This window comes from Eleutherodactylus coqui, chromosome 11 (assembly GCF_035609145.1).
Source record: "Eleutherodactylus coqui strain aEleCoq1 chromosome 11, aEleCoq1.hap1, whole genome shotgun sequence".
NCBI classification, from domain to species: Eukaryota; Metazoa; Chordata; class Amphibia; order Anura; family Eleutherodactylidae; genus Eleutherodactylus; species Eleutherodactylus coqui.
This window is the reverse complement of record NC_089847.1, coordinates 139309056-139333980: the sequence shown is the minus strand read 5'-3', so window position 1 is coordinate 139333980 and position 24925 is coordinate 139309056. Positions and strand designations below refer to the sequence as shown.

General features: G+C 51.5%; 1 protein-coding gene across 2 annotated transcripts in view; it reads right to left on the bottom strand.

The window, feature by feature from the left end:
* Nucleotides 1-5560: 5560 nt before the first annotated feature.
* The window catches only part of LMO1 (LIM domain only 1), a 102985-nt gene continuing 83620 nt past the window's right edge, over nucleotides 5561-24925 (bottom strand). For both annotated transcript variants that reach the window (XM_066582552.1, XM_066582551.1), the window contains exons 2-4: nucleotides 19016-19229; nucleotides 8070-8195; nucleotides 5561-5974 (exon numbers count right to left, since the gene is read on the bottom strand). In XM_066582552.1, the coding sequence (XP_066438649.1) occupies nucleotides 5869-5974; nucleotides 8070-8195; nucleotides 19016-19229 (446 nt within the window). In that variant the 3' untranslated portion in view covers nucleotides 5561-5868. The remainder of the gene's footprint in view (nucleotides 5975-8069; nucleotides 8196-19015; nucleotides 19230-24925) is intronic.

The following is a 24925-nucleotide window of genomic DNA, read 5'->3' as shown; positions in this document are numbered from 1 at the left end:
ACAGAGGATGTCAGGAGGGGAGTGTGCTGGTCCTGTGTTACATGGTGGGAGGAGCAGGACCCCCGCAGCACAGAGGATGTCAGGACGGTAGAGTGCTGTTTTTGCATGTGAAATACTCATCTCCAATACGTCCGTGTGAATAAGCCCCTGGGCTGTATTTAGACGGTTGGTAGCGGGTTGCACATGAGACGCCGCGCGGTGGATGTCTAGTTTTACAAGTGAGAATTTCACAAAAATCAGACCGGCTTCAGATTTTCATCTCCAAGGGAAAGAAAACACACAAGGGGTTAATGCATCGCGCCGATCTACAGAAGCCGCGGGATGATCTCAGCCGTGTAAAGGTGACCTGAGGGTTACATAGTGGAAGAAGCCAGAGGATGGCCGCAGGGGGGGTGTCTTGGACTTACCTGCCGGCCACCTACCTTCTTGTGGTTCATCATTAGTTTTTGATGTTGAAAAAAAAAAAAGCTGTAAAATTTGGCGCAAGTATCTAACATTTTGTGACTTTGTTATAAGTTCACCAGCTTCCCAAAAAAGCATTAAATTATACTAGAACTGTCCTCCAGCTCAGCGGCGGCGCAGCGAGGAGGTGATACGCTGCTAATATGTGGAGCAGCGGCGTTTTGTCTTTACTCTGTGCGGGGGAGGGGAAATAGAAAATAATCATTCTAAAGCATCTGGTCATAGGTCTTGTGTTCCTCTGTTGTTCCTCCTGTCTGTTCCCCTTCCCTCTGGCATTGGGGTGTGACCCTGCCTTGTTAGACTGTAAGGACACACCCCTGCACAACAGGAATGGTAGCACCCAGTTGTCAATGTATGTATAGATTTCCAGGAGGAATAACAGAGCACCATCCGAGGGGTAAGACATGCTCCAGGATCCTCCCACGAGGAATCCAGTTATTTCCAGACAAGACAATAGAGGGAGCCAATGCAAAGGAAGGAGAGCGGTCACATGACCAGGCAGAGTCTCTCAGCCATTGAAGAATTTGGGAATACAAACTTATAACCACTTTTGACACTTTCAGCAGAGGGTTAAATTCTTCAAAAGGATTCATGGGAAGTCTGAGACATGGATAACACTCTGGCCTGGTGACCCCCCAACACTAATTCAGGGCCGTAAGACCCTCACATCTGTTTGTATTTCTGTTAGTATTCTTCTAAGTGTGCATAAGGGCTCATGCCCGCGGCCGTGGCGGACTGTGCCAGCGGAATCCATCACGGCGCCCCCATAGACCCCATACTCACCTCCGGGATCCGCTGTGTGTTTGGCCTGATGCGCCGACTAGCATGCGCAGTACAGCGGTGCTGACAGTGGACGTATAGCGTGACGGCCGCGCGTATCACCTCTGCAAACGGAGCGCTGCACATTATTTCACGCTGCGGATTTCCTCTGCATGAACACGGAGCCATTAGGGGGCGGACGTCGCCCTGTGTGCCTTGTCACAAGTGTGTGTATACATATATATGCACCTCTACGCCCCAATGAAGGCCCCTGAGCGGGCCGGCAGCCGCTGTGACATCATCTGTGTCGCCATCCGCGGTCTCACATCTACAAGGTCACTCGGTTTCTCTCGCCGGTGACTCCGGACCGAACCTTGTGATGCTCAGTTGCTCCTCAGTGCCGGCTGCCGCCTCCGCTTGCTCAGTGCTTGCAGTGAGATGTCATTCGCACAGTTCGGCGCAGCAGTTTCCATTCACTGCAGGTCGCGTCCTTCTTGCAGCAGAGTTGGTTTTTGGTGCAATTATTAAAATGGTGTCTAGAGGGACACATTCGGCCCTGGAAGTTTCCTTCAGAGATGACGGACCGCTGATGGCCGCTGGTATCGCCCCTCTTCCTCTCTCTGCGCTGCCCCAGGGTCAGTCTGCACTGCAGTTCTTGCATTCTATTCATGAACCACAGAATGAAAAAACACTCAGTCCCTCAGAGATAGATGTAGCAGAGCTGGCAGGAGGTGCGGAGGGGACAGGGACTAGAGCTGTCCGTGATATGAAGTACCAGTAGTCGGTGGGGGGGGGGGGGGGGGGTCTGCGGGGGTCCCACAATTATATCTGGGAATCACTGGAATACTATGGCAGAGCAGGGAGCCATTATTACCATAGGGGACTGTATTACTGCATGGGAAAACCATGGGGGCCACTCTTACTATATGGGTGTACAGTCGGGGCACTATTACTATATGGGCATACAGTCGGGGCACTATTACTATATGGGCATACAGTCGGGGCACTATTACTATATGGGTGTACAGTTGGCACTATATGGGCATACAGTCGGGGCACTATTACTATATGGGTGTACAGTTGGCACTATATGGGCATACAGTCGGAGCACTATTACTATATGGGTGTACAGTTGGCACTATATGGGCATACAGTCGGAGCACTATTATTATATGGGTGTACATTCAGGGCACTTACTATATGAGTGTACAGTCGGGCACTATATAGGTGTACAGTCTGGGCACTATTACTATATGGGCGTACAGTCGGGCACTATATAGGTGTACAGTCGGGGCACTATTACTATATGGGCGTACAGTCGGGCACTATATAGGTGTACAGTCTGGGCACTATTACTATATGGGCATACAGTCGGGGCACTATTACTATATGGGCGTACAGTCGGACACTATATAGGTGTACAGTCGGGGCACTATTACTATATGGGCATACAGTCGGGGCACTATTACTATATGGGTGTACAGTCGGGCACTATATGGGCGTACAGTCGGGGCACTATTACTATATGGGCATACAGTCGGGGCACTATTACTATATGGGCGTACAGTCGGGGCACTATTACTATATGGGTGTACAGTTGGCACTATATGGGCATACAGTCGGAGCACTATTATTATATGGGTGTACATTCAGGGCACTTACTATATGAGTGTACAGTCGGGCACTATATAGGTGTACAGTCTGGGCACTATTACTATATGGGCATACAGTCGGGGCACTATTACTATATGGGCGTACAGTCGGGCACTATATAGGTGTACAGTCGGGGCACTATTACTATATGGGCGTACAGTCGGGGCACTATTACTATATGGGTGTACAGTCGGGCACTATATAGGTGTACAGTCGGGGCACTATTACTATATGGGTGTACAGTTGGCACTATATGGGCATAGTCGGAGCACTATTACTATATGGGCATAGTCGGGGCACTATAACTATATGGGCATACAGTCTGGGCACTATTACTATATGGGCGTACAGTTGGGCACTATATAGGTGTACAGTCGGGGCACTATTACTATATGGGCATACAGTCGAGGCACTATTACTATATGGGTGTACAGTTGGCACTATATGGGCATACAGTCGGAGCACTATTACTATATGGGCATACAGTCGGAGCACTATTACTATATGGGCATACAGTCTGGGCACTATTACTATATGGATGTACAGTTGGCACTATATGGGCATACAGTCGGAGCACTATTACTATATGGGCATACAGTCGGGGCACTATTACTATATGGGCGTACAGTCTGGGCACTATTACTATATGGGCGTACAGTTGGGCACTATATAGGTGTACAGTCGGGGCACTATTACTATATGGGCATACAGTCGGGGCACTATTACTATATGGGCGTACAGTCGGGCACTATTACTATATGGGTGTACCTTCGGGCACTATTACTATATGGGTTTACAGTCGGAGCACTATTACTATATGGGCATACAGTCGAGGCACTATTACTATATGGGTGTACAGTTGGCACTATATGGGCATACAGTCGGAGCACTATTACTATATGGGCATACAGTCGGGGCAGTATTACTATATGGGCGTACAGTTGGGCACTATATAGGTGTACAGTCGGAGCACTATTACTATATGGGTGTACAGTCTGGGAATTATTACTATATGGACATACAGTCGGGACACTGGCTATATGGGTGTACAATCAGGGCACTTTTACTATATGGGTGTACAGTTGGACACTATATAGGCGTACTGTCAGGGCAGAAATAATATGAGCGTACAGTCGGGGCACTATTACTATATGGGTTTACAGTTGGGGCACTACTACGAGTGTACAGTCAGACACTATTACAGTCGGGGCACTATTACTATATGGGTGTACATTCGGGGCACTATTACTATATGGGCATACAGTCGGTACACTAACTATATGGGCCTACAGTCTCGGCACTATTACCATATCGGTTTACAGTCGACACTATATGGGTGTACAGTTGGGGCACTGTTACCACGTGTTTACAGTCGACACTATATGGGTGTACAGTTGGGGCACTACTACTATATGGCTGTACAGTCGGGGCACTACTACTATATGGCTGTACAGTTGGGGCACTGTTACTATATGGGTGTACAGTCGGGCACTATTACTATATGGGTGTACAGTCGGGGCACTATTACTATATGGGCGTACAGTCGGGGCACTGTTACTATATGGGTGTACAGTCGGGCACTATTACTATATGGCTGTACAGTCGGGGCACTGTTACTATATGGCTGTACAGTCGGGGCACTGTTACTATATGGCTGTACAGTCGGACACTAATACAGTCGGAGCACTATTATTATATGGGTGTACATTCAGGGCACTTACTATATGAGTGTACAGTCGGACACTATATGGGCGTACAGTCTTGGCACTGTTACTACATGGCTGAACAGTCGGGTCACTATTACTATATGGGCATACATTTGGGGCACTGTTACTATATGGGTGTACAGTCGGGGCACTATTACTATATGGGCATACATTTGGGGCACTGTTACCATATGGGTTTACAGTCGGACACTATATGGGCATACAGTCTCGGCACTATTACTACATGGGCGTACAGACGGGACACTTACTACATGGGCGTACAGTTGGGGCACTATTACTATATGGCTGTACAGTCGGGGCACTATTACTATATGGGCATACATTTGGGGCACTGTTACCATATGGGTTTACAGTCGGACACTATATGGGCATACAGTCTCGGCACTATTACTGTATGGGCGTACAGACGGGACACTTACTACATGGGCGTACAGTTGGGGCACTATTACTATATGGCTGTACAGTCGGGGCACTATTACTACATGGGTTTACATACAGTTGAGGCCCTATTATTATATGGGTTTACATTTGAGGCACTATTATATGGGCATACAGTCGGGGCACTTATTATATAGTTGTACAGTCGGGGCACTATTACTATATGGGCGTACAGTCAGGCACTATTACTATAGGGGCGTACCATCGGACACTATATGGGCATACAATCGGGGCACTATTATTATATGGGTTTACAGTTGAGGCACTTATTATATGGGCATACATTTAGAGCTGTATTACAGATTAGGCGGCATTATTACAGGCAGGGCCCTATGGATGAAGTGTTTGTGTAGAGGTGGGGATGTGCTGGAAAAACAAGGAGCCAAAGATGCTTGCATGCTAAATTCTGCAAGGATGAATCCTGGCTGGCAGAAGCCATCATGGTGGTCTGGGCCGAATGGAGAAGAGTGAATTCCTTCCACCAGAGGGCGCTGCTGGAATCACCGCTCCGCTGGCAGACGGTCAGTAAACATTCATAATCTTTAATCTCACACAGTAATAAAATTGCATTACATCTTCATAAAATAAATGTTCCAGTTTATATACAGAAAACAGACTGTACAGGAGCTTCCCGGCCCCCCGCGGCCCCCCACCAGACAGGCAACTGCAGACATCGAGGATGTGGTAATGGGGCGGGGACGACTACATCGTACACAGTCCTCGGGGCGCGGGACCGGGAATTAAAAAAATATTGCAGGCAAGCCAGCAGACACTCGTCACCGCTCTCCGGGAAGGACATCCACGCTGCGCTGCTCCACCGCGCCGGTCGTTATTGCACCTGGGACTCGAAGCTTCCGTTCAGCTGTCCCTCCTCATAGTCCATCTGACACAAGATCATGTTGTTCTTAAGAAAAAACTTGTCTCCCACGCAGAACCTGCCGGAAAGAAAACCACTCGTCAGGCAGTGACACAAATGGCGCAACGCGGCGACCGATGCGAGTGGAAGGATCTGCAGCGGAGGCTCCATCGCAGCGTGCAGCACGGCAGCCGGACCGGTCCTGCCACAGTCGGCGCGGTCTATCCCACCCATCTGCCTGCCGCCCGGCATTTACAACAATTATCTCTCAGATCCCCGCGATCAGCAAGAATCCGACCGCGCTTCGTCCAACGTACCGCCAAATCCACGGGGAGGTTTTCCTGCGCAAGACTTGTGTCACGAGACGCATAAAACTCGCACAGAAATAGAGCTCATTATTTTCCCCCATAGCGGAGCTCCTCCCACGGACAGAAAAGATATTTGTGCTGCGGATAGGCCCAGTCTACAGAACAACCAATCAGCTGTGAGCAGTCCAGCACCAGAACAGCTCGTCAGTCTGCTTTGTAAACAGGAACGTCTTGATTCACTGACAGCAAACAGAGATCTTAAAAATGGCAAACAAACACAAGAAGGCAGATGCCCTTAAAGGGGTTGTTAGATATCAGCTACGGTCATAAATGATGGTAAGTCCGCCGGTCCGTAAACACTGAGCCCCGCCTGAAAGTGGCGCAGCTGGTGTAAAATAACAAGAAGGTACGTATTTTGGCACACGAGGTCGCCTGCGCCAAAATGTGCAATTTTTTTATACCCCAGACGCAGATTATAACTGCGGGACTTTGTTATACGCGGACTCGCATTCCTTACGGAGGGCTGGCCCTTTAAGGAACCTCAGTGGCCGCCATGTTTGGGAATCTAGATGTAAAAATGGAAACTCTGGATAAGCATATAACGGCGAGGCGTTCCCGGCAGCGAAGGTACGATGATCCGGCATTCAGTGCGCCGCACACGCCGCCGTGTGACCCCGATGGAACCGGACTATGTAAAGCTGGGAGAAGCGCCTCGGTGATATCGGTGCATTGCCGCCGCCGGCCACTAGATGGCAGCGCAGGTCTAGTGTCACTTGTCTCTCTGGACGGGGAAGATGTCTTGTGACAATCTTGAAGTGCTTCACTGCTTCTCTATTAAGATCTCTGTACAAGTTATATTACAAGTGTCTACAAGTGTAAAATACCCAAATCAGCGCACAGGAGACTCCCCGCCAGCGGGGCACGAGCCCGCGCTTAAAGGGAAATCACACTTTGGCGCTGCTAGAGGAATACTTGTGAGGCGACATCCGGCCCTGTAAATAAAGCGGCACGGTCACAGAATGAAGAGTTCTGTAACTTTACCACCCTGCATTCAATTAATCATCATATTCAAAATCTGTGCTTGCTGTCAGTGAATAGAAACCTCTCAGGAGGCTGAAAACCGCCCGGACCCATCAACCCAGCTGAAGGTCTCTTCTAGTAAACTGGTGAAGGGAAGAGTGATCAGCCTGAGGTCTGGAATACCACCGTGTATCAGGAGGTAGAGAGAACAGAGCGATGTTCTGCAGATCTCTAGAGGTCAGGGGTGTAATAATCTGCAGGATATATCACTATGTATCAGCAGGTAGAGAGGACAGAGCGATGTTCTGCAGATCTGTAGAGAGGTCAGTGGTGTAATAATCTGCAGGATATATCACTATGTATCAGGAGGAAGAGGGGGACAGAGCGATGTTCTGCAGATCTCTAGAGGTCAGTGGTGTAATAGTCTGCAGGACATATCACTATGTATCAGGAGGTAGAGAGGACAGAGCGATGTTCTGCAGATCTCTAGAGGTCATGGTGTAATAATCTGCAGGACATATCACTATGTATCAGGAGGTAGAGAGGACAGAGCGATGTTCTGCAGATCTCTAGTGGTCAGTGGTGTAATAATCTGCAGGACATATCACTATGTATCAGGAGGTAGAGAGGACAGAGCGATGTTCTGCAGATCTCTAGAGGTCAGGGGTGTAATAATCTGCAGGATATATCACTATCAGGAGGTAGAGAGGACAGAGTGATGTTCTGCAGATCCCTGGAGGTCAGGGGTGTAATAATCTGCAGGATATATCACTATGTATCAGGAGGTAGAGAGAGCAGAGCGATGTTCTGCAGGCCGGTGGTAGTGTTTGCAGTCCGTGTCCTCACCTCTGGTTGCACAGCTGGCAGGCGAAGCAGTCCAGGTGGTAGACGTTCTCTCTGGCGCGCATCACCATCTCGAAGGCGGGGATGAGTTTACTACACGCAGCACAGTTTCCGGTGGTTCCAAAAAGCCTGCGGAGGAGAAGCGGAGAGTCGCAGCGTTACACGGGACCCCACTGATATAGCAGATATAGAATACCAAGTGGCGTTATATACTGTACTCTAGTCACACCCAGAGCTGCAGTCACAGGTTTCATGGCTGCCGCTGAAACCACAGCTCTGTTCACAGAGGCGACCTACTAGATCGGCTCTATCTGTGCAACTGTCTTCTCAGCTCCCACAATCCCCTGCAGGCTGCAAACAGAACTAGGACTGCAGCTCTGGATGTGACTAGAGTAAAAGATAGGACATAACGGCAGAATTGTGGTGCAGCTCTGGATGTGACTTTGCCGACATGCAAAAAAAAAAAAAATAGAGAATGTGAGAGAAGCCCCCCAGAGCAGTGAGATGCCCCCTGCGGTAATAGCGCCCTCTGTAGTCACCACATAATCTGCCCGTGTTTACAGTCTGGGGGTCTGACACATTGTATCTTCTATCCAGGGGGCGGAGCTCTGAGTCTTGTCTTTTATTACTGTGACAGATTGCGTCGGCCGCGGTCCGTTACGTTTTTCTTAAACTCTGAAGCTCCTACTGGGGGTGAAGGAGGCCAGGAGGAGAAATCCGAGTGTGGCAGAGAGCGCGGCGCCACGCGGCCTCCGGAAGATTCAGTGCCGCGACCTTGGCGTCATTTGTCTGGTATAATGATTGGAGCCGCTTATAACATACAGTATCTGCCTGGAAATATGAGCGAGCGCAGATGGTCGCCGCATCCTTGAGCGGGAGCGCAGCGCTGCAGAGATGATATGTGGTTCTATTAGGAGGTCTCGCGCCCGTGAAGCCGCTCGTCGTGTCCAGCAGCGCCGCCGCCGCAGCGTTAGAGTGTCAATAATACAGCAGCCGCTACACAATGGGGTCATTATGAGGAATGGAGGGAGCGAATACCCACACCGCTAGATGGATGGCGTTCTGAAAGGGGGCGTGGCCTAAAGGCGTTCACAGCCAAGTAAAAAGAATAGCCCTAAATCTGCGCAGGTGATGCGGAGGCTGACCACCGCCAACGGGCGCCATTACTCATGGAAATCAATATCGCTATACAGAGTCCTATCCCCTCGTCTCGGTGACGGTCCGTATTTACACGGGGAGCGCGATAGCGAGAAACGACTAACATTGTGTATGTACAAAGGGGTTTTTCACTGTGAATGTAATGAGGAAAATGGCGCCATATCACTGAACGCGCCATTGTTACGCCGGTGGTCACATGGCTCTGCAATAGGAAAATTGTAAATGCCAATGAAACGCAGATCTATATGTAAGTGCAATGTTTTAGGGCTCTGGTAGCTCCTACTGTCCCTCCGGTCCTGATGCTGGAGGGTATTCTGTAGGTTCTGGTAGCTCCTCCTGTTCCTCCAGTCCTGATGCTGGAGGGTATTCTGTAGGGCTCTGGTAGCTCCTCCTGTTCCTCCGGTCCTGATGCTGGAGGGTATTCTGTAGGGCTCTGGTAGATCCTCCTGTTCCTCCGGTCCTGATGCTGGGGGTATTCTGTAGGGCTCTGGTAGCTCCTCCTGTTTCTCCGGTCCTGATGCTGGGGGGTATTCTGTAGGGTTCTGGTAGCTCCTACTGTCCCTCCGGTCCTGATGCTAGGGGGTATTCTGTAGGGCTCTGGAAGCTCCTCCTGTCCTAATGCTGGAGGGTATTCTGTAGAGCCTCTGGTAGTTCCTCCTGTTCCTCCGGTCCTGATGCTGGGGGGTATTCTGTAGGGCTCTGGTAGCTCCTCCTGTTCCTCCGGTCCTGATGCTGGAGGGTATTCTGTAGGGCTCTGGTAGCTCCTCCTGTTCCTGCGGTCCTGATGCTGGAGGGTATTCTGTAGGGCTCTGGTAGCTCCTCCTGTTCCTCCGGTCCTGATGCTGGGGGGTATTCTGTAGGGCTCTGGTAGCTCCTACTGTCCCTCCGGTCCTGATGCTGGGGGGTATTCTGTAGGGCTCTGGTAGCTCCTCCTGTTCCTCCGGTCCTGATGCCGGAGGGTATTCTGTAGGGCTCTGGTAGCTCCTCCTGTTCTGATGCTGGGGGGTATTCTGTAGGGCTCTGGTAGCTCCTACTGTCCCTCCGGTCCTGATGCTGGGGGTATTCTGTAGGGCTCTGGTAGTTCCTCCTGTTCCTCCGGTCCTGATGCTGGGGGGTATTCTGTAGGGCTCTGGTAGCTCCTCCTGTTCCTCCGGTCCTGATGCTGGGGGGTATTCTGTAGGGCTCTGGTAGCTTCTCCTGTTCCTCTGGTCCTGATGGTGGAGGGTATTTTGTAGGACTCTGGTAGCTCCTCCTGTTCCTCAGGTCCTGATGCTGGAGGGTATTCTGTAGGGCTCTGGTAGCTCCTCCTGTTCCTCTGGTCCTGATGCTGGACTATATTCTGTAGGGCTCTGGTAGTTCCTACTGTCCCTCCGGTCCTGATGCTGGAGGGTAGTCTGTAGGGCTCTGGTAGTTCCTCTTGTTCCTCCGGTCCTGATGCTGGAGGGTATTCTGTAGGGCTCTAGTAACTCCTCCTGTTCCTGCGGTCCTGATGCTGGAGGGTATTCTGTAGGGCTCTGGTAGTTCCTCCTGCTCCTGCGGTCCTGATGATGGAGGCTATTCTGTAGGGCTCTGGTAGCTCCTCCTGTTCCTGCGGTCCTGTTGCTGGAGGCTATTCTGTAGGGCTCTGGTAGCTCCTCCTGTTCCTCCGGTCCTGATGCTGGAGGGTATTTTGTAGGGCTCTGGTAGCTCCTCCTGTTCCTGCGGTCCTGATGCTGGAGGCTATTCTGTAGGGCTCTGGTAGCTCCTCCTGTTCCTCTGGTCCTGATGCTGGAGGCTATTCTGTAGGGCTCTGGTAGCTCCTCCTGCTCCTCTGGTCCTGATGCTGGAGGGTATTCTGTAGGGCTCTGGCAGCTCCTCCTGTTCCTCCAGTGCTGATGCTGGAGGGTATTCTGTAGGGCTCTGGTAGCTCCTCCTGTTCCTCCGGTCCTGATTGTGGGGTGTATTCTGTAGGGCTCTGGTAGCTCCTCCTGTTCCTCCGGCCCTGATGCTGGAGGGTATTCTGTAGGGCTCTGGTAGCTCCTCCTGTTCCTCCGATCCTGATGCTGGAGGGTATTCTGCAGGGCTCTGGTAGCTCCTTCTGTTCCTCTGGTCCTGATGCTGGAGGGATTCTGTAGGCCTCTGGTAGCTCGTCCTGTTCCTCCAGTCCTGATGCTGGGGGGTATTCTGTAGGCCTCTGGTAGCTCCTCCTGTTCCTCCGGTCCTGATGCCGGAGGGTATTCTGTAGGGCTCTGGTAGCTCCTCCTGTTCTGATGCTGGGGGGTATTCTGTAGGGCTCTGGTAGCTCCTACTGTCCCTCCGGTCCTGATGCTTAGGGGGTATTCTGTAGAGCCTCTGGTAGTTCCTCCTGTTCCTGATGCTGGGGGGTATTCTGTAGGGCTCTGGTAGCTCCTACTGTCCCTCCGGTCCTGATGCTGGGGGTATTCTGTAGGGCTCTGGTAGTTCCTCCTGTTCCTCCGGTCCTGATGCTGGGGGGTATTCTGTAGGGCTCTGGTAGCTCCTCCTGTTCCTCCGGTCCTGATGCTGGGGGGTATTCTGTAGGGCTCTGGTAGCTTCTCCTGTTCCTCTGGTCCTGATGGTGGAGGGTATTTTGTAGGACTCTGGTAGCTCCTCCTGTTCCTCAGGTCCTGATGCTGGAGGGTATTCTGTAGGGCTCTGGTAGCTCCTCCTGTTCCTCTGGTCCTGATGCTGGACTATATTCTGTAGGGCTCTGGTAGTTCCTACTGTCCCTCCGGTCCTGATGCTGGAGGGTAGTCTGTAGGGCTCTGGTAGTTCCTCTTGTTCCTCCGGTCCTGATGCTGGAGGGTATTCTGTAGGGCTCTAGTAACTCCTCCTGTTCCTGCGGTCCTGATGCTGGAGGGTATTCTGTAGGGCTCTGGTAGTTCCTCCTGCTCCTGCGGTCCTGATGATGGAGGCTATTCTGTAGGGCTCTGGTAGCTCCTCCTGTTCCTGCGGTCCTGTTGCTGGAGGCTATTCTGTAGGGCTCTGGTAGCTCCTCCTGTTCCTCCGGTCCTGATGCTGGAGGGTATTTTGTAGGGCTCTTGTAGCTCCTCCTGTTCCTGCGGTCCTGATGCTGGAGGCTATTCTGTAGGGCTCTGGTAGCTCCTCCTGTTCCTCTGGTCCTGATGCTGGAGGCTATTCTGTAGGGCTCTGGTAGCTCCTCCTGTTCCTGCGGTCCTGATGCTGGAGGCTATTCTGTAGGGCTCTGGTAGCTCCTCCTGTTCCTCTGGTCCTGATGCTGGAGGGTATTCTGTAGGGCTCTGGCAGCTCCTCCTGTTCCTCCAGTGCTGATGCTGGAGGGTATTCTGTAGGGCTCTGGTAGCTCCTCCTGTTCCTCCGGTCCTGATTGTGGGGTGTATTCTGTAGGGCTCTGGTAGCTCCTCCTGTTCCTCCGGCTGTGATGCTGGAGGGTATTCTGTAGGGCTCTGGTAGCTCCTCCTGTTCCTCCGATCCTGATGCTGGAGGGTATTCTGCAGGACTCTGGTAGCTCCTCCTGTTCCTCCGGTCCTGATGCTGGAGGGTATTCTGTAGGCCTCTGGTAGCTCGTCCTGTTCCTCCAGTCCTGATGCTGGAGGGCATTCTGTAGGCCTCTGGTAGCTCCTCCTGTCCCTCCGGTCGTGATGCTGGAGGGTATACTGTAGGCCTCTGGTAGCTCCTCCTGTCCCTCCGGTCCTGATGCTGGGGGGTATTCTGTAGGCCTCTGGTAGCTCCTCCTGTCCCTCCGGTCGTGATGCTGGGGGGTAGTATACACAAGTCTTTATCACATGTAGATATACCACATAAGACTACTTTACATGTGACAATGCAGACAATATGCAGTTGGTATGGAGCCCGTCTGAGTGATCAGGACTCCACACCTGTAGTCCCAGGATGGCAGTATGTAATTCTTGTGGGTAATCCCACTAGATAGTATACTTCGGGAGAGCAGCAAGTGTTCGGGGTCCTGTGGTCCTCGGTGTAACGTAGTGTAGTAAGGGTCAGCAAAAGCAAAGACCAACAAAAGTATCCTTGTGCTTCTTACTACATAAGGAGAGCGAAGACTGTGCGGATGTAGGTGACAAAGTATCAAACTTACTTCACTGAGGGGTTGGGACAACGGCCAACTCCGCCTCAAGTCCAGGTCTGCCAAGGAGTAGAAAAGAGTCCTGCCGCGGATCTTCATCCAACAGTTGTAGTCAGTGGTATGCGGCAGTAGCTAGTCCCACACAGCACATACACAGGCTGGACCGGCAACGTGTTTCGGGGTGCACCGTGCCCCTTTTTCAAGCCTCAGTGAAGTAAGTTTAATACTTTGTCACCTATATTCTGCTCAGTCTTCGCTCTCCTTATGTAGTAAGTATCACAAGAATGGTAGAGTTGGAAGGGACCTCCGGGTCATCGGGTCCAACACCCTGCTCAGTGCAGGATAACTAAATCACCCCAGACAGATATTGTCCAGTCTTTATTTGAACACTTCCATTGAAGGTGAACTCCCCCCCCCCCCCCCTCTCGTGGCAACCTGTTCCACTCTTTAATCACCCTCACTGGTTAATTACTCCATTCTCATCCAAGTACTTGCATACATGCTGTTTAATAATTAGTTCAAAGATCTTTCCTGGTATAGAAGTCAGGCTCACAGGCCTGTAGTTTCCTGGATCCACCTTCTTCCCTTTTTTGAAGATAGGGACAACATTTGCCCTTTTCCAATCTTCTGGGACTTCTCCTGTTCTCCAGGAATTTTCACAGCTTCTGGCGAGTGGTTCAGCAATTACCTCCGCTGCTTCCTTTAGTATCCTAGGATGTAATTCATCTGGACCTTGAGACCTGGATTCATGTAAGTTAGCTAAGTGTTCCCTCACCATCCCTCTGCTTACAGATAGCCTGCATTCATGTATTCCCCCAATAGCAGAGGGAAGATCAGTTGATGTTACATCTACTTTCTGAGAGAAAACAGATACAAAATAGGAATTTAAAAGCTCGTCCTTCTCACCATCATTCTTAACCAATTCACCATTTTCATCCTGTAAGCATCCAATAGCATCTGTGACTTTGCTTTTGCCCCAAATCCTTTTTTATTGCTTTTGGCCTCTCTTACAAGCCTCAATTCATTATCAGCTTTAGCTTTTCTGACCCTTGCCCTACAGTTTCTGCAGACCCCATTATATTCTTCTTTAGATATTCCTCCTCTTTCCATTTGATAAACATATTTTTCTTCCTCTTTAACATGTGTACAAGTCCTGTGTTCATCCATCCGGGTCTCTTTAAATGCTTCCCATTCTTCCTTCTTTTAGGGATTGGTAACGATTGCGCTTTGAGAATCTCATTCCACAATATTTTCCAACCTTCTTGGACATTTCTGTCCTTAAGAACATCCAGCCGTTGGATTCTTCCTCTTTCTGAGTTCATTGAAATCTGCCTTTCTGAAATCCAACCTTGAGGTCTGAGTCTTCTCAGGTCTTCCTCCCCTTGTTATCCAACATCCAAGGATATCATGATCGCTGCCTCCTAAGGTCCCAGCCACCCTTACTTCCTCAACCATTCCCTCCCTGTTGGTAAGAATTAGGTCCCAGATAGCAGATCCCCTTGTTTTCTCTTCTACCTTCTGGAAGATAAAGTTGTCACCAAGAGCGGATAAGAATCTGTTGGATCCATTACTTTTACCTGAGAGATTCCCAACAAATGTCTGATGGGTAAAATCTCCCATGATCACTATGTTGGGCTTCTTTGAGAGCTTGGCCATCTGATGTAGAAGGAGTTCCTCCATATCTTCTGCTTGTCCAGGCGGCCTATAGTAAATGCCTACAATGGTGTCCTTTCTGTTGTTCTCTCCTTGTCTTCTCACCCCGCTCCTACTTCTGTAGCGCCAGCTTTGCCCTCCTCTGCTGGGCGGATATTATATATCATGCTGTATGGATGGGTTTCTCCCGCTCGGTGATGTTGGTTGCTGCTCTTTGCATTAAGGGTTGTTTTTTTGCAGCAGCGTCGTCTCCTGCGCCGTGGGGCGCTCACTGCGCGGACATTTGCTCGGATGTTTATGACGTGTAGTGAGGGGTACTCAGCCCCTGCGGATACGTGAGCTCTGTGGATGCAGCATCACACTCCCTGCACTTACCAAGTCCTGCCATAAGAGTGCGCCGTCTTCTGCATTCTCCCAAAAGGCTGTGCCTTCGCTATCTGGGCAAGAATCAGCTATTCCGAGCGTCGTGGTTCTTGAATAAAATGACAGAACTTCAGTGCATTTACAGAAGTGCGGTGGCACTCCCTCCTGCAGACACTTCCTGGTGCGGTGGCACTCCCTCCTGCAGACACTTCCTGGTGCGGTGGCACTCCCTCCTGCAGACGCGGTGTGGTGCGGTGGCACTCCCTCCTGCAGACGCGGTGCGGTGGCAGTCCCTCCTGCAGATGCGTCGTGGTGCGGTGGCACTTCCTCCTGCAGACGCGGTGTGGTGCGGTGGCACTCCCTCCTGCAGATGCGTCGTGGTGCGGTGGCACTCCCTCCTGCAGACGCGGTGTGGTGCGGTGGCACTCCCTCCTGCAGACGTGGTGTGTTGCGGTGGCACTCCCTCCTGCAGACGTGGTGTGTTGCGGTGGCACTCCCTCCTGCAGACGCGGTGCGGTGGCACTTTCTCCTGCAGATGCGGTGTGGTGCGGTGGCACTCCCTCCTGCAGACGCGGTGCGGTGGCACTCCCTCCTACAGACGCGGTGTGGTGCGGTGGCACTCCCTCCTGCAGACGTGGTGTGGTGCGGTGGCACTCTCTCCTGCAGACGCGTCGTGGTGCAGTGGCACTCTCTCCTGCAGACGCGTCGTGGTGCGGTGGCACTCCCTCCTGCAGACGCGGTGTGGTGCTGTGGCACTCCCTCCTGCAGACGCGTCGTGGTGCGGTGGCACTCCCTCCTGCAGACGCGTCGTGGTGCGGTGGCACTCTCTGCTGCAGACGCGGTGCGGTGGCACTCTCTCCTGCAGATGCGTCGTGGTGCGGTGGCACTCCCTCCTGCAGACGCGTCGTGGTGCGGTGGCACTCCCTTCTGCAGACGCGGTGCGGTGGCACTCCCTCCTGCAGACGCGGTGCGGTGGCACTCTCTCCTGCAGACGCGGTGTGGTGCGGTGGCACTCCCTCCTGCAGACGCGGTGCGGTGGCACTCTCTCCTGCAGACGAGGTGTGGTGCGGTGGCACTCCCTCCTGCAGACGAGGTGTGGTGCGGTGGCACTCCCTCCTGCAGACGAGGTGTGGTGCGGTGGCACTCCCTCCTGCAGACGCGGCGCGGTGGCACTCCCTCCTGCAGACGCGGCGCGGTGGCACTCCCTCCTGCAGACGCGGTGCGGTGGCACTCTCTCCTGCAGATGTGGTGTGAGGCCGTGGCACTCCCTCCTGCAGACGCGTCGTGGTGTGGTGGCACTCCCTCCTGCAGACGCGGTGCGGTGGCACTCCCTCCTGCAGATGCGTCGTGGTGCGGTGGCACTCCCTCCTGCAGACGCGGTGCGGTGGCACTCCCTCCTGCAGACGCGGTGCGGTGGCACTCTCTCCTGCAGATGTGGTGTGAGGCCGTGGCACTCCCTCCTGCAGACGCGTCGTGGTGTGGTGGCACTCCCTCCTGCAGACGCAGTGCGGTGGCACTCCCTCCTGCAGATGCGTCGTGGTGCGGTGGCACTCCCTCCTGCAGACGCGGTGCGGTGGCACTCCCTCCTGCAGATGCGTCGTGGTGCGGTGGCACTCCCTCCTGCAGACGCGGTGCGGTGGCACTCCCTCCTGCAGATGCGTCGTGGTGCGGTGGCACTCCCTCCTGCAGACGCGGTGCGGTCTCCCGGGGTCCCCAGACCAAGTTAAATATTTGGGCAGCGCAGCGAGGGGCTTTGTTTGAACGCTCATGAAGTTTATTGCAAAGCTCCAGAAATTCGCAGAGGTTTGCGGTTTCCGGCCCGCGGTTTTTATCAGTCATGTGACGAGGGCTGAACACGTAACGTCAGGATCAGGAAGTCAGTCTGGAAAGCGCCCGAATTCAGGTCCTGACCAGTCCTGTAAGGGCGGTGTGAAGGGGGACCACCGCCGCCAGGTAGCGCCAAATCTGGGTGAATGTCTTTGCAATAAACATAATGAGCGCATCAAAAAGCCCCCCAGTGTTGTCCAAAGAGAACGTCAGTGAAGACTGACACAGCAGTAGAAAGGGGGCGGGGATGAAACGCTGAGGACTCTGCTGCCCTTCGGACGAGCGCTGCGAGCGGGCCAATGGCTGTTGTTCCACATACAAGACCCCAGAACATGTAATGACCGTCCGTAAGACGATGAGCAGTGCTGTGTATGAAGATGGCGGCCGGCGCTCCGCACTGTCTGTGGCGCCTCCATCACCTCCGCTGTCAGTACGGCGCAGCGAGGAGGAACGCTTCCTGCCTTTTATATAAAATGACAGAACATCTCAGAAAGTTGTAATCGAGGCGTTTAGCAGCCCTAAGAATCCCCTTGTAGCGGCGGCTCAGACGCGCGGGCGCTCGGCTCTATTACCCTCGCTGTGAAAGAAAAAGGTGGCGGCGGCCGCGGTGAGAAGAAAACGACGAGGAGTGGCGGCGCTTGACACTTTTAAAGTCTGTCTTTACTTGATGTAAAAATAGAGCGCGGTCTTTGTACGACTCCAGATGTGGCGGCCGCGCTTCACACGGAATCACAGAGGGGCCGCTAACCAGACGGCAAGAAGGAGCCATATGCAGGAAACAGAACCGTGCCGCCGGAGGATGACCCCCAAATACGGGGGATCTGGCAAAGGCGCAATAACCCTATCTACACTGAGAGTAAATGACCCCATTTGAACGCGCACCGTTCGACGACCAATTAGCAGAGTATGGCGGAACGTCGGCGCCGACTCCTTCATTACCTGCACGTCTCATGTTATATGATGCTCCATGACTGCGGCGAAGAGCAACTGCTGCACTACGAAAAGGATCAACTACCAGAGCCGTGCGATCACAGCGAAGAACTAATCATCTCTTACTGCTGACAACTATAACTTATTACTGGTAGTCTGAGCCCCGCCTCCTGCTGATGACATCACTGGTGTAATGTGGTAGTCACAGCCCCGCCCCCTGCTGACATCACTGATATGAGGACATGTGATCAGACAAGAGATCCGACACCTTATACTACAGTGACATCATCTATTACTGCTGACAACCAGCCTGTATATCATGTCTGAGAGGTAGTAAGAGTCCCATCCCCCTGGTGATGACATCACTGATATAAGGTAGTCACAGCCCTGCCCCTGCTGATGACGTCACTGATATGAGGTCATCGCCCTGCCCCCTGCTGATATAACTGACATAAGGTAGTCACAGCCCGCCCCCTGCTGATGACATCACTGATATGAGGTCACAGCCTTGTCCCTTGCTGATATCACTGATTAAAGGCAGTTACAGCCCTGTCCCCTGCTGCTGACCTCACTGATATAATGATGTGATCTGACACCTTATGCTACAGTGACATCATCTATTACTGCTGACAACCAGCCTGTATATCATGTCTGAGAGGTAGTCGCAGCCCCATCTCCTGCTGATAACATCACTGATATGAGGTCACAGCCCTGCCCCCTTCTGATGACATCACTGATATGAGGTAGTCACAGCCCGCCCCTGCTGATGACATCACTGATCTAACATGATCACATTATATTCTATCTGCGGTCTCCTGAAGCATACTGATAATTGGACAGTTCAGCCCCGGGGTTTATGCGGTCGGGGATTACACGACGGCAGCGCCTGATGGGGGTGGTGGTCATCTTGGGCCATCAGTAGTTTACAACGGGCCCCTTAAATGACACGTTTTCTCACCTCAGGTAATCTCTGCGACAGAGAATGAGGTTGGCCTTTGTGTAGAGCGTTGACCCGACCTCGCCCAGGCGGCAGTCGCAGCAGGCGCACTTCAGGCAGTCTTCGTGCCAGTATTTGTCCAGCGCTTTCAGCAGGTAGCGGTCTTTGATCTTGCGGTTGCAGCCGGCGCAGCCTTTCTGTTTCCCTTTGGGCTGTACTGAGAGCATCGGCAGTCCTAGGAGAGAGGAGAGAGCGGACATGTGAGACCCTCGTATTTAATGTGTGTATAGGGGCCCCACGGCTGCAGTCCGGGGCCCGGTCACACGACTACAGCTTTGAGCCAGAAAACATTGCAAAAAATTAGGATGACCTGATGTGAGAGATTCCAGCCCTCCACCGCATGCGCGCGAGCGTTCTGCCCTCCACCGCATGCGCGCGAGCGTTCTGCCCTACAAGAGTGCTGCTCCTTACATCACAGGCGCGCGAGCATTATGTGTTCCACCCTCCACCACAGGCGCGTGAGCGTTCTGCCCTACAAGCGTGCCGCTCCTTACATTGCAGGCGCACGAGCGTTCTGCCCTACAAGCATGCCGCTCCTTACATCACAGGCGCGCGAGCATTATGTGTTCCACCCTCCACCGCAGGCGCGTGAGCGTTGTGCCCTACAAGCATGCCGCTCCTTACATTGCAGGCACACGAGCGCTCAGCCCTCCACCGCAGGCACACGAGCGCTCAGCCCTCCACCGCAGGCACACGAGCGTTCTGCTCTATGAGTGCGCTACTCCTTACATCGCAAGCACATGAGCATTCAGCCCTCCACCACAGGCGCGTGAGGGTTCAGCCCTACAAGCGTGCCGCTCCTTACATTGCAGGCACACGAGCGCTCAGCCCTCCACCGCAGGCGCGCGAGCGTTCAGCCCTACAAGCGTGCCGCTCCTTACATTGCAGGCACACGAGCGCTCAGCCCTTCACCGCAGGCGCGCGAGTGTTCTGCCCTATGAGCGCGCTACTCCTTACATCGCAAGCACATGAGCATTCAGCCCTCCACCGCAGGCGTGCGAGCGTCCAGCTCTCCACCGCAGGCGCGCGAGCGTTCAGCCCTACAAGCGTGCCGCTCAGCCCTCCACCGCAGGCGCGAGCGTTCTACCCTCCATCGCAGGCGTGCGAGCGTCCAGCCCTCCACCGCAGGCGTGCGAGCGTTCAGCCCTACAAGCGTGCCGCTCCTTACATCGCAGGCGCGCGAGCATTCTGCCCTCCACCGCAGGCGCGCAAGCGGTCTGCCCTCCACCGCAGGCGCGAGCGTTCTACCCTCCATCGCAGGCGCGCGAGCGGCCTGCCCTCCACCGCAGGCGCGCGAGCGTTCTGCCCTCCACATCTAAGCACGTATAGTAAGTACATATATATATACGTACAGGAGCTTTCGGACTCGGGAAATGCTGCGCCTATGGTCGTCCGGGACACCAGTTCTCTAAATGCATTTCTAGAGGGTTTGACCCCCCAGGCTGCCTTTATGTGGAGAGCGTCTAGAGAACTCCATTATATGACCAACGAATCCTGAGGGGCGAGCAGAGACGGCCGATCTGTATCTATCCGGGGTGGGGGGGCAGATTATAGGGCGTGCGGCGCGGACTTCCTTATGGTAGTGGTCACCGGGGAGGACTGGGCCGACCTGAGCCCCCCAGACTAAAGGCACATCCACCAATAATACAGACTACATGAGTTCCATCTAAAGGATTCTCCTCACCAGAGGAAAACTCACAGAATCCTAAATAGTAACAGTGGGCGACGCCGAGGAAAGCCCCGGCCCAACCAGCTGCAGCGGCCCAGAGGTAGCGGGGTCCGAGCTACCCCATGGGAGACAGAAACCTTTATCTACCCCGCCGTCTCCCAGCTGCGGGCCCGCTCCTCAGATGCCGCACAGCCCATTACCCCCCAATGCTGATCCAGAGGAAAAAACCCCAATGAGGTAGAAGACAATTTACCTCATTTTAGGAAAAAAATCCTTCCAGACTCCAATGTGGAAATGAGAGTAATGGCCGGAGTAATCAGTGATGTAAGATGTGATGCTGTAACACTCAGAAAGACGTCCAGAACCGCTTATATCCTGAGATGAGCGAGCACCAAAATGACCGGGTGCTCGTTACTCAACACAAGCTTTTTGTAATGTTCGAGAACTCGTTTGGGAGACTTGAGCATTTTTCAATAAACCCGCCGGACGCCGAGTCTCAGTCTCTCTCCCTCACATCGAGTATGCTACTACTCAGACGAGCATGTTCGCTCATCACTACTTATATCGTATCACCGTCACCGCGTCCTCAGGAGAGAGTTCCACAGTCTCACTGCTCTTTCAGTAAAGAACCTCCTTCTGTGTTGTAGAAACCTTCTTTCCTCTAGAGAGCTCCCCCTTGTTACAGTCCTGGTATAACAGATGATGGGAGAGATCTCTGTACTGACCCCTGATATATTATACATAGTTATTACAGCGCCCCCTTGTTACAGTCCTGGGTATAGTAGATGATGGGAGAGATCTCTGTACTGACCCTGATATATTATACATAGTTATTAGAGCGCCCCCTTGTTACAGTCCTGGGTATAACAGATGATGGGAGAGATCTCTGTACTAACCCCTGATATATCTATACATAGTTATTAGAGCGCCCCCTTGTTTCAGTCCTGGGTATACTAGATGATGGGAGAGATCTCTGTACTGACCTCTGATATATTATACATAGTTATTAGAGCGCCCCCTTGTTACAGTCCTGGTATAACAGATGATGGGAGAGATCTCTGTACTGACCCCTGATATATCTATACATAGTTATCAGAGCGCCCTCTTGTTACAGTCCTGGGTATAATAGATGATGGGAGAGATCTCTGTACTGACCCCTGATATATCTATACATAGTTATTAGAGCACCCCCTTGTTACAGTCCTGGGTATAACAGATGATGTGAGAGATCTCTGTACTGACCCCTGATATATTATACATAGTTATTAGAGCGCCCCCTTGTTACAGTCCTGGGTATAATAGATGATGGGAGATCTCTGTACTGACCCCTGATATATCTGTACATAGTTATTAGAGCGCCCCCTTGTTACAGTCCTGAGTATAACAGATGATGGTAGAGATCTCTGTAGTGACCCCTGATATATTATATATAGTTATTAGAGCGCCCCCTTGTTACAGTCCTGGGTATAGTAGATGATGGGAGAGATCTCTGTACTGACCCCTGATATATCTATACATAGTTATTAGAGCGCCCACTTGTTACAGTCCTGGGTATAATAGATGATGGGAGATCTCTGTACTGACCCCTGATATATTATACATAGTTATTAGAGCGCCCCCTTGTTACAGTCCTGGCTATAATAGATGATGGGAGAGATCTCTGTACTGACCGCTGATATATTATACATAGTTATTAGAGCGCCCCCTTGTTACAGTCCTGGTATAACAGATGATGGGAGAGATCTCTGTACTGACCCCTGATATATCTATACATAGTTATCAGAGCGCCCTCTTGTTACAGTCCTGGGTATAATAGATGATGGGAGAGATCTCTGTACTGATCCCTGATATATCTATACATAGTTATTAGAGCGCCCCCTTGTTACAGTCCTGGGTATAATAGATGATGGGAGAGATCTCTGTACTGACCCCTGATATATTATACATAGTTATTAGAGCGCCCCCTTGTTACAGTCCTGGGTATAATAGATGATGGGAGAGATCTCTGTACTGACCGCTGATATATTATACATAGTTATTAGAGCGCCCCCTTGTTACAGTCCTGGTATAACAGATGATGGGAGAGATCTCTGTACTGACCCCTGATATATCTATACATAGTTATCAGAGCGCCCTCTTGTTACAGTCCTGGGTATAATAGATGATGGGAGAGATCTCTGTACTGACCCCTGATATATCTATACATAGTTATTAGAGCGCCCCCTTGTTACAGTCCTGGGTATAATAGATGATGGGAGATCTCTGTACTGACCCCTGATATATCTGTACATAGTTATTAGAGCGCCCTCTTGTTACAGTCCTGGGTATAACAGATGATGTGAGAGATCTCTGTACTGACCCCTGATATATTATACATAGTTATTAGAGCGCCCCCTTGTTACAGTCCTGGGTATAATAGATGATGGGAGATCTCTGTACTGACCCCTGATATATCTGTACATAGTTATTAGAGCGCCCCCTTGTTACAGTCCTGAGTATAACAGATGATGGGAGAGATCTCTGTAGTGACCCCTGATATATTATATATAGTTATTAGAGCGCCCCCTTGTTACAGTCCTGGGTATAGTAGATGATGGGAGAGATCTCTGTACTGACCCCTGATATATCTATACATAGTTATTAGAGCGCCCACTTGTTACAGTCCTGGGTATAATAGATGATGGGAGATCTCTGTACTGACCCCTGATATATTATACATAGTTATTAGAGCACCCCCTTGTTACAGTCCCGGGTATTATAGAGGATGGGAGAGATCTCTGTACTGACCCCTGATATATCTATACATAGTTATTAGAGCGCCCCCTTGTTACAGTCCGGGGTATAATAGATGATGAGAGAGATCTCTGTACTGACCCCTGATATATTATACATAGTTATTAGAGCGCCCCCTTGTTACAGTCCTGGGTATAATAGATGATGGGAGAGATCTCTGTACTGACCCCTGATATATTATACATAGTTATTAGAGCGCCCCCTTGTTACAGTCCTGGGTATAATAGATGATGAGAGAGATCTCTGTACTGACCCCTGATATATCTAATACATAGTTATTAGAGCACCCCCTTGTTACAGTCCCGGGTATTATAGAGGATGGGAGAGATCTCTGTACTGACCCCTGATATATTATACCTAGTTATTAGAGCGCCCCCTTGTTGCAGTCCTGGGTATAATAGATAATGGGAGAGATCTCTGTACTGACCCCTGATATATCTATACATAGTTATCAGAGCGCCCCCTTGTTACAGTCCTGGGTATAATAGATGATGGGAGAGATCTCTGTACTGACCCCTGATATATCTATACATAGTTATTAGAGCGCCCCCTTGTTACAGTCCTGGATATAATAGATGATAGCAGAGATCTCTGTACTGATCCCTGATATATCTATACATAGTTAGTAGAGCGCCCCCTTGTTACAGTCCTGGGTATAATAGATGATGGGAGAGATCTCTGTACTGACCCCTGATATATTATACATAGTTATTAGAGCGCCCCCTTGTTACAGTCCTGGGTATAATAGATGATGGGAGAGATCTCTGTACTGACCCCTGATATATTATACCTAGTTATTAGAGCGCCCCCTTGTTACAGTCCTGGGTATAATAGATGATGGGAGAGATCTCTGTATTGTACTCCTGATATATCTATACATAGTTATTAGGTCGCCCCTTAGCTGTCTTTTTTATAAACTGAATACCCCCAGTTTTGATAGCCTCTCTGGGTATTGTAGTCCGCCCATTCCTTTTATTACTTTAGTTGCCCGCCTTTGTACCCGCTCACGCTCTGATATGTCCTTCTTGAGTACCGGTGCCCAAAACTGTCCACAATATCCCATGTGTGGTCTGACCAGTGACTTGTAAAGAGGAGGAACAATGTTCTCATCATGCGCCCCTAGACCTCGTCTGACGCCCCCATGATCCTATCTGCCTTGGCAGCAGCTGCCTGACCCTGGTTGCTCCAGTGAAGCTTACAGTTATAACCCCCCAGGTCTTTCTTCCTGTCGGTGTCCCAGTGATCTCCCAGTTAGGCCAGCTTCACACGGGGGTAAGCATATTTGTGCGTCTGAGCGCTGCACATCTGCGGAATGAACGAGGATACTTTTTCAGCGCCACATCTTACTGTACCTTTTGCTCCTGCAGGACGCGGCAAACAAACGTATCGACTGAAATGGCTAATTAGCT